General features: G+C 42.4%; 1 protein-coding gene and 1 non-coding gene across 2 annotated transcripts in view; both read left to right on the top strand.

Moving 5' to 3' along the window:
* Nucleotides 1-10,662, top strand: part of Myrfl (myelin regulatory factor like) — an 89,202-nt gene that overhangs the window by 77,389 nt on the left and 1,151 nt on the right. The window contains exons 19-21 of the mRNA XM_031350380.1: nt 3,507-3,569; nt 4,870-4,957; nt 7,209-7,283. Coding sequence (XP_031206240.1) covers nt 3,507-3,569; nt 4,870-4,957; nt 7,209-7,283 — 226 coding nt within the window. The remainder of the gene's footprint in view (nt 1-3,506; nt 3,570-4,869; nt 4,958-7,208; nt 7,284-10,662) is intronic.
* LOC116076657 lies at nt 5,716-5,822 on the top strand. The gene has a single exon (XR_004113056.1). It is a non-coding gene; the product is annotated as a U6 spliceosomal RNA (small nuclear RNA).

Raw genomic sequence — 10,662 nt, 5'->3', positions numbered from 1 at the left:
TTGTAATCAGCATGAGAAAATACTCAAAAAAAGCAACTTACAAAGGAAAATCTTATTTTGACCCATGGTTTTAGAGGAGTCAGTGTATGGTCGAAAGGCCTCATTATTCTGCCCTAAGAAGGGCAGGTCACCATGGCAACAGGGATGCATCGAAAGAGGCCATTCACCTCTAAGCAACAAGGACACTGGAAATAAAGAGTGGGCTTGCTGTGGAATGTTCTCTCCTGCCTTTCCCCACCCTGGCTCTCAGTCTTATTGAACGGTATGTACCATCTATACTCAGGGCAGGCCTTTCCCCAGCAAACATTGTCCCACATAAGAGCCATCTTTGAAATGACCCTACTGACACACCCGCAAGTATACTTCACCAGTCACCTAGGCTACAACTTCTTTTCTACCCAGCATCCTTCTTGTCTGAGAAATTTCAAGTGACCCTAGGTATATAAGCATATGAAATAGACAGAAAACCAAAACACTTACTGATAAATATGTGTTTCAAGAAATTCATTCAAAATAATTCTTTGATATCCATATCATAGTGCTAGCAAATCATGCATGTATTTTAAAAACGTTAGGTGGCTCACAACCACCTTTAGCTCTAGTTCTGGGGAATTTGTTACCTTCCTCTGGCCGTTCACACATGGGATAGTACATATGTACTCTCAGGCACATACACATAAAAATTTTTTTAAAAAGAAATATTAAAAAAAAAGAATTAAATCTTGGCACCTCCATTATTTTTTGTAAGTGATCAACATTTTGATTTTCTCATCCCTGGGGCTGACACTATCTCTGCATAGACACTTGGTACATAACTGCAGACTCATTCCTGGGGCTCACTATATCTCTGCATAGATACTTGGTACATAATTGCAGAACTATATTTAGGGACATTTTAGAAACTGTCAGAAATTCTTCCCTAATCCCAAGCCCAGGATTCATTTAATGACTTTTATGAAACTCAAGCCAGCAATCCAAATAACAGTCTTTAAAATCTAGCATTCTAACGGAGTCCACTCGAAAAGGTATGCTAACCGGATATCTTCATGCCGAGAAACAATGGCAGGGAAGTATTGAAAGAATTTGCTTCCTTTTATGGATTGGAATGTTTCGATAAGAGCAGAAACCTCTGCCGTCAAGTGAAAACATCACAGCGGATCGTAGTGCGATCAGAGGGGGCCACGGCCATGTGAGTTGGCGTTGGATAATGACAAAGCATCATGGGATGTTCAGAACCAAGGCTGCAGTGTGGGAGCATGATGGAGTGCAAACACCCAGAATCCAGGAAGCATGTGGTTTTCAGTTAATGATTGGTTGTTGTACGCTCAGAGTTCTTTTATTATTGCCAAACATTTTTACAATGGTCACACTCATTTATGTGATCCCCATGAAGTCATAGTTTAAGAGACTATGGCTGATTCATTTCTCAGTGGAACTAAGTTCACAGCCAAGTTATCTGGCACACTACTAAGTGATTGCTCTCAACATTTAATTTTTAAAAGATTTATTTGGGGCTGGAGAATGGTGCAGATGTTAAGAGAACTTGCTGTACTTCCTGAGGACCCAGATTCAATTCCCAGCATCCAGATGTTGACACACAGCCATCTGGAACTCCGATTCCAGGGGATCCAATGTTCTCTTCTGACTTCTTCAGGCATGGGCATGCTCATGGTGTACATACAGACGTGCAGGCAAAACCTTATACTATTTTTTATCCTTTATCTCATCTGCCTAGACCCTTATTCTCTGTTCCTTATCCCCTGTATTCATCTGTTAAGAAGGGACAGCCATCCTATTGGATGCTCAGAACAACATCTAATAGGAAATAATCAATGAGCAGTTGGCATAATTATCATTATTATCCTTCACTGCAAACATATATCACATATTGGATATATGGTTGATATGGATATAGACATATCCATGTTATTTAATGGAAGGAGTACCCAGTCCATTGTATAGTCCTGCTCTTCTTTGGGCACCTCCAATGCTGTTTGTATGAAGGATAATATTCATCATTTCTCTGTATAGTTTGTTTCCATTTATCATTCCTTCATTTTCACTCACTCTAACCATGCGCTTTGAGCCATGCTATCTCATTTAATAGGACCTACTATGTAGGAGAGGGGCCATGGAATGGGCAAGGTAGATAAAGCCAACAGGAACCATGTGCCCCTGACTCCATGCCCCAGTGATACCTGGACCAAATTCTCAATGAATTCCCCAGATCTCCTCTGAATTCACCTTACTCTCCTCTGAGTTTCCAGGATATTTCTGAGTTTTCAGAAATCAGATTCCAACATACTCGTGGTTGTTTCATTTTCGCTCCTGGGTTCTGAATGTCAATTTGTAATGATTTTTATTTTCACCCAGAAATAAAGGAAATCTGTTCCACAGTGACCACATAGGAACCAGGCTTGGGCTGGGCACAGCTGTTGCCTTTGGGGCTTGTTCTCACCCAAGTAGAACTGGCATCAAAACACATGACCAGGAAGAGAGACGACAACTCACTGAAAGGACACTTAGGCCTGTCCCTAGAGTGTCACTGGATGTAATCACACACCCACACCCTCTAATGACATGTATCCATTGTTTAACTATTGCATAAACTATGCTGAGGGTGACCCTGAGGGACATGAGTCTAACAGCTTTGGTTAGCAACATTTTTGACTCAGGATCTGGATGAGAAATAAAACTGCCATTAGTTTCTCATTAATCAGAGAACAATGCTTCCCTAATGCAATCCAGGCTATCCCAGGGAGCTTTGGAGGGTTCAGAGGATAATAGGAATAAAAACAAATTCAAAGTTAAGGGCTAACCCAGAGGCACTACGCTTTGGGCATCGGAGCTGATGTGTATCACTGACTGAAGAGCACATGCTTCTGCACTGGGAGGGGGGCAGCTGTGAGCTCTGGGGACTTCTGGGAGGATGGTGTGGTCTCCTCAGGCTACCATGACACAACACCACAGACTGGGTGGTATAAAGAACAGACAATTGGAGGGGGAGGTTGACAGTTTTGGAGGCTAGAGGTTCAAGATCTTGGTGTCAACAAATCTGGCGCCTTTGGAGAGCTTCCCTTTGCCTGCAGAAGGCTACCTTCTTGCTAGGTCCACATGTGGTATTTTCTTTGTGCATGTATACGTGCACAAAGCCATCCTGGTGTCTCCCTGTAACCTCCTGCTCTGATAAGGATAGCTGTCAGATTGGACTAGAGCTCATCTAAACTGCCTCACATCCTCTTGATCCCCTCTTTAAAGGCCATATCTCCACACAGAGAGGCACCCTAAGGAGGAAAGTGTTGGGATTTCAGCATGTGTTGGGGTGCATGTGACTTTCCCATAACAGAGGACTCCTTGGGTGAGGGTGAGAATAAACTACGTTAGGAAGAAATGGGATAGGTGTGGGTAATTGTTATTGCGGAAGAGGGGAAGGGTGGGCATGCACTCAACTATCAGCTGTCACCGGGAAGGAGCCTTCCTGACTGACAGATGTTTTTACTCTTCAGAAGACAAAAGCAAATCGTTCCTGACAAGAAACGCGCTTATCAGCCCGGACTGGGAGAGTGATTGTAAGTTGACATTTAAGTGACACTCTTTTGGACACTCTTGCCCTCTGAGACCAGGCAGCACCACAGCCTTAGGAGCATTACTAGGGTAAGAAACAGAAGCAACGTGACAACCACCCTAGCTGCCACTCCTGCCCATCACCCACCACCACCACACAGGCAGGCAGACAGACACACATAGACACACAAGCACACACACACATAGACAGACACATAGGCACACACACAGAGATGTACAGGCACACACACACATAGACAGACAGACACACAGACACAAACACATACACAGACACATAGGCACACACACAGACACATACACAGATACACACATGGAGTTACACAGACACATACAGACACACACACAGAGATACACAGATACATACAGACACATACAGATACATACACATACACAAACATACAGACATATACAGGCACACACAGACATGGACATATACAGACACACATACAGACATGCACAGACATACACACAGACATACACAGACACACAGATGGATACAAACACACAGACTCAGACACACACATATAGACACACAGACACATACAGATACACACAGATACACACATGAACATATATAGACAGACAGACACACAGACACACACATGGACATATATAGACAGACAGACACACACAGACATACTCATGGACATATACAGACAGACACAGACACACACAGATACAAACACATACATATACATACAAATACACACACACACACACACACACACACACACACACCACTGTGGACACCTGAGTGGCCACGTTTTATAATCCTTGTCAGCATGAGCATTAATGAGGCATTCAGGATGGTCACCTGCAGCCAGATAAACTGTGGTTAAGCTCCAGGATTTTAATAACATCTTTGAAGTTCCTGCCTTCCTCTTTTGTTCTGACTGTATTTTTAGTTTATTTTCTATTTCCCAAAACAGGTTGTGTGTCACATCACATGCCCCATCTCTAGTAAATTCCAATTTAGCAGGACTTCTGTAATCCAGGAATTCTTTTGGATGTGATGGCACTGTTTCTAGGAGCCTGGATTTTTATTAACAGTCTCTTAAATTTTCTTACAAGTACTCATCCCCCAAACAAGCACAAAAGCCTTGTGTAGACTTTCCCTGCCTTTTCTTATTTGAGCATGGATGGATAGAATGCATTTATCTGGGACTCTCTTGGTTTACATTTTGCAGTTTGGGACAGAGCGGGAACGCAGCACGTTCCTCCTGCACCAGAGTTTATTTCCTTTCCTCTATTCATCTAATTGCGATTCCTTTCTCCTTAATCCAGGGATCGACACAACCATCGCTTCCATTCAGATTATAGAAATCCAGCAAATGATAGACCGTCGGTACTGCAGCAGAATGCTCCACTGCGGGTGGGTAAGACTCCCATGATGCTCTGGCTGTTTCTGGGATTTATTCAGCACTATACTCTTGAGACTAGAATGAAAACCAAAGCTTTGTGTTGAAATCCATGCCTGTTTACATCATTCCTTAAGTAAAAGCACATTGGGTACATGGAAGATGAGGGAGTCAGAAATGGTGGGTGTTAGCACAGGTCAATAAACTACAAACCCCATGATCTCTATCTCCTATCTCCTCATTTATCTCCTCATTTGGCTACACCAAAGCAAAATCCTGGGGAACAGATGGGGGGGAGGGGCGGCGCACACAACAATGCTCCAAGTGGCTGGTTGATTTTGAACACAAGTTGGAGACACGAGTGAGTTAACCTTTGTATAACAATGAAGGGTATTATTTTAATTGCTGTGGAAATCCAGCTCTGCTTAGCTTTTATTCTAGGAGTCAAATAATTGTCCAGAAACAACATCCATCCCCAGTGTGTGTCACCACACACATACACACACACACACAGGGCAGTGATGCATCTGAACACGGAGGACATAAGTGACTGCAGCAAGCAAACTGTGGACATTCAGCATGGGGAGTGTTTCTCAATTTGATACGTACCTGTTGGGTACCTAGAGGAGAGACCTTCCTTTCAGTTGGGGTCACACATGTGATCTATTGGTTTTTGGGCACAGTTCTCTTTTTTTTTCCAACCCAATAGATTAGGCTTCAAGTTGATGTTCTTGCATTATAAAAAATATCATGTATTTAAAAATGACTTCTGGTGCTCACTTGGGCACCACATATACTAAAATTGGAACAACACAGAGAAGATTAGCATGGCCCCTGAGCAAGGATGACATGCAAATTCGTGAAGCATTCCATATTTAAAAAATAAATAAATAAATAAATAAATAAATAAATAAAAATGACTTCTGATGCCTATCTTTATGACCACACTGCACTCTCACATCAGCACTCAGAAGTTGATGTTATTTGTCTCTACTTTGCAGTTTTGTGTGAGCTAATGAGTTTGCTGTAGATCACACCTTTAGTGAGCATTCCAGACAGATGTTTGTTATTTACTATGACAGAATGACATCATGAAGATGAATCACATGACTCAGGTCCAAATTCTAGACTCAAGCAAAATGTTCATCCTTATACATCCATTCCTCCCTGTAAGATGGGTTAGTATCAGTAGCAGATATCGGGAGGTGCAGAGCAGGAAGGGAATTCCAGGTGACTAAGCTTCCCAGGTGAGCTATAGGCTCTGATCCTAACGCGGATTGTGTGTGTGTGTGTGTGTGTGTGTGTGTGTGTGTGTGAATAATGTTAAGTTTTTCTTTAGCTTTTTTGACATATAATTGACAAGCAAAAATTAAATATATTCCTGGTGCACAATGTAATGTGCTTTTTTAAATATCTTAGTATATAGCCCATACTAAATTTTAGTTTTTTTAAAATATAGTGACAAATAAAAATTGTGCACATCCAAGGTTCACAATGTAATGCTTTGATATTCTTAAATATTATACAAGGCTGTCTTTTTCCAACTCCCTGTATTTTTTCTTTCACATTTTGACAATTAGTTTAGTGTCATTTAAAGAGAATCTGAAAGGGGGCTCTTCCCCCCTTTATCTGGTTTGTGTTGCTTTTCTGTGCCATCCATGGGGAGACCAATCAGAAGGAGTTCTTAATTAACTACATACAAGTCATTCACTGGAGTTTTTCATCATAGTAGCAATCAGTGGAACACCCCCTTCCCTCTGAGCATTTCTTGTTTGGTAGGTGGACCTAGGGACAAGCAGGTCTACCTTACAATTTCCTCCATTCCTGAATGATAATCAGGGTCATCATAATTATAACTGATTTTGGTTCTAAATATACACATTTCCTGCTAAAATTCTTTGAAAGGGAGAGTGGTTTATGCTGCATTATCTCATGTGGCCTTTCCAGGAGGACTTTACATTTACTTCATTTTTTTCTCCTGAAATGTGTTTCTCTGTGACCAAAGTCATTTCCTGTTCATTTGATTCTGTGTATTTTGGTTTGGGGTTTGATTTTCCATGTTTCATGTTAAGGCACACACCAAGTTCACTCTGACATTGGATGAGTTTGTCTCTGAAAACTACTGACACGGGAGGTTAAACTCAACTTTCTAAATTTATCGTGTGTCATTTTGCAGTTCACATAGCGTGTGGTCTATGTCAAAAATCCTTTTGAAGCTTTTGGGGCGTATTTTGACTTGTGATTTTTATTTTCTTCTAAAATTAGGCCTGGGCATTATAATTATAACATTCCTGTTAATAAGAACACACCCACCAACGTCAGATTCTCTCTGGAAATCAAGTAAGTGTGTGGCTGTAAGAAACAATGGTGCTTTCTTCTCCAAACAGTACGTCTGAATGTCGTCTTTGTTGAGCGAGTTAGGAGATAAAGTACTATCAATCCATGTTAACTGATAGACGGTAAAGAAGTGAGGTCATCCAGGATCCTTCGGGGAATGGGAGGGCTGGGAGCCACACTCCTGTCAGTAGGAAGTTCACACAGCAAAGGGCTCCCTTGAACTGGGGTAAGAACACCAATATTAACATGGCCCCTGGGTGGGAGCTGAACATCTTGGTGACATCCCAGGGGGAATACAGATGAAGGCGGCATTCTCTTGCTTAAGGGCAGAAAAAAAATGAGCCCAAGTTTTGAGCTGGGCAGACCAGGATTCGAATTTTGTCTGTTGTATCCTCATTTTGTGGTCTCGCAAGAGACAGATGATTCCCGTCTCCTAGCTACCATTTCTCCACCTATAAAATGGATGTCACATAATACCATGGTACATAGAGTCATTATGAGAAATTGTTAACGCTGACAAAACTGCCATTGGCTGGTCACAGACTACCTGTAAGATAGTACACACATTAGTACTGTGACATACAATCCTGCTCTCTTAGATTATGCTTGACCAGTGGGACGCTAGGGAACACAGATCAGACATATGTTCTGGGGCTGGAAAGAAGGCTCAGTTGGTAGAGTGCCTGCATACGTGCAGATCCCAGTCATTCTCTTGCCTATTTGTAAGAGGATGTGTGTAAAGACAGTGTCCTTCCTGACCACAGTTGGGCACTCAATGGACAATCGCCAGCTTTATAACTACAATCCCTCTAATACTCACAGATGTTATAATTGAATCATCCTATAGCTCAGAATTAATTTTTTTGTGTGTGTGCATGTGGTGGTGTAGACCAAATCCAAACATGTTAGGCAAGTGCTTTACCACTGAGCTTCACATCCAGGGTGTGGGTATTTTTCAGACAATGCAGCTCAGTTTGGCCTGGCACTCACAATCCTCCAGCGTCTACTTCCTGAGTGCCAGGATTCTAGGTGTGCACTGCCCTATCTGGCTTGTCATCTCATACTTTCAATAATTATAACTTCCAATCAACTTGTCATTCAAACTTGTGCAAGGAGCTTCTCTTGAGAAAGCTTTGTTCCGTTTCTCAAATCTAGTCTTACCCCTTATTCCTGGGTCTTCTCTCTTTTTCCCTTCCTCTAGCCTTCTGCCTTGACGCCCCCCTACCTCTCCTGGTTCTATTCCCCTCTTCCATCATTCACCACCTCTGTCTCTTCTGTCTCCTCTGGGCTTTCATATCTGTCTGAGTCAGGGTTTGTATTCCTGCACAAACATCATGACCAAGAAGCAAGTTGGGGAGGAAAGGGTTTATTCAGCTTACACTTCCACAATTCTGTTCATCACCAAAGGAAGTCAGGACTGGAACTCAAGCAGGTCAGGAGGCAGGAGCTGATGCAGAGGCCATGGAGGGATGTTCCTTACTGGCTTTCTTCCTCTTTCTTGCTCAGCTTGCCTTCTTATAGAACCCAAGACTACCAGCCCAGGGATGGCACCACCCACAATGGGTCCTACCCCCTTGATCACTAATTGAGAAAATGACCCACAGCTGGATCTCATGGAGGCACTTCCCCAACTGAAGCTCTTTCCTCTGTGATAACTCCAGCCTGTGTCAAGTTGAATATCCAATATCCCTTGTTCCATTATCCAATATCCTTTCCCTCTTAGTTTTGTTCATTGTACGACTGCATGCTGTGGAGAGTCAGCTGCAATTTCACGACATAGAACCCACCGTCTACCCTGGCCAAGAGAATACTAAGTGTTCTAGTGTAACAGCCCAGGGGTGCCATTCACCAGCACCCCTAAGTAACATGGAACAGCATTTCCTTTCTCATTCCTAGCTTTCCGTGGAAGGAAACAAAACTATAAGTTATAATGCCTGATAAGGGTCTTATTGCCTTGAACCACCAAATCAAGACTTTGCACTTATGAACCAGTTTTCAAATACCAGCGATTTTAACATAATACATATAACAGTCTCCACTTCCCCATGGTTTCACATGGGTAACATGGTCAACTATGGTCCCAAGATACTGAATGGAAGTTTCTAGAAATAAACAATTCTTATATTTTAAATAATGTATTGTTATAATTATCCCTATTTTATTTTGAGTGTTGTTAATCTCTTGCTGGACTTTTCATTTAAAAGTTATCCTCTCTCACAGGGACATATGTTTCCGAGAACAGGTAATAGACTCGGGGATTGGTACTATCTGCAGTTTCAGGCATCCACAAGGTATCTTTGAGAAGATGCCCTAAGGATGAGGGAAGTACCCAACTGAGAAAGCAAGTTTTTCTCATTTCTGCAAAACAAACAAACAAACAAACAAAGGATGAATCACATCCTCTTAGGGATGATTGATGAGCTGGCCATCAGGGAAGAGCCACCCCTTCTTGTAGGTCTCCTGTTCTCAGAACTTCTTCCCTTCTTTCTTTCATCCTTTCTTTCTTTCTTTCTTTCTTCCTTCCTTCCTTCCTTCCTTTCTTTCTTTCTTCTTTCTTCCTTTCTTTTTTCTTCCTTCCTTCTTTCCTTCCTTCCTTTCTTTCTCTCCTTTTTCTTCTTTCTTTCTCTTCTCTTTCTTCCTTCTTTCTTCCCTCCTTTTCTTTCTTCTCTCCCTCCCTCTCTTCCTTTCTTTCTTTCTTTCTTTCTTTCTTCCTTCCTTCCTTCCTTTCTTTCTTTTTCAAATGTAGTTCTTTGACAATTTTAAGCACATATCTATCACATCCTAGCTACCTTCTACCCCTATGTCCTCCTAGCTCCTTCCCACCTGTACAATCTCCCCTCCCTTCCAGATCATTGCTAATGTGTGCCTGCCATCTTATTTTAAACACTGTCAACTCAAACCAGCGCTTTGAGGCGTCTAAAGTCTTAGGGGCTTCGAGTAAATGTAACTTCGGCTGCCAGGGAAGAGAGAAGAGATATATCCAAAAGCAACGACAACATGTGGACACAAGATGTTCTGATGTAGGGGTTAGAGCCGTGACTCCAGGCTTAGAACCTTTGGCATGTTAGTCATCGGGGGGTCAGCCTCTTTCTGTGCCTGCGAGTCTCTTGGCACTGAGGATTAAGTAACAAAATGCCTGTTTTTAGACTGTGCTGGCTTGTTTTATGTCAACTCAGCACAATCTGTAGCTATCTGAGAGGAGGGCTCCTCAGCTGAGAAAATGCCGCCATAAAACTGGCTGTGGGCAAGCCTTGTCTTACTCAGTGATTGATCGGGGAGAGTTCAGTTCATGGTGGGTGGTGCCATCCCTGGCTGGTGGTCCTGGGGTCTATAAGAAGGCAGGCTGAGCAAGCCATGGGAACAAGCCAATAAGCAGCACCCC

The sequence above is a fragment of the Mastomys coucha genome, unplaced genomic scaffold (genome assembly GCF_008632895.1).
Source record: "Mastomys coucha isolate ucsf_1 unplaced genomic scaffold, UCSF_Mcou_1 pScaffold4, whole genome shotgun sequence".
Lineage (NCBI taxonomy): Eukaryota > Metazoa > Chordata > Mammalia > Rodentia > Muridae > Mastomys > Mastomys coucha.
Note: the sequence above shows the minus strand (reverse complement) of the source record. Positions and strands in the feature narration are given on the sequence as shown.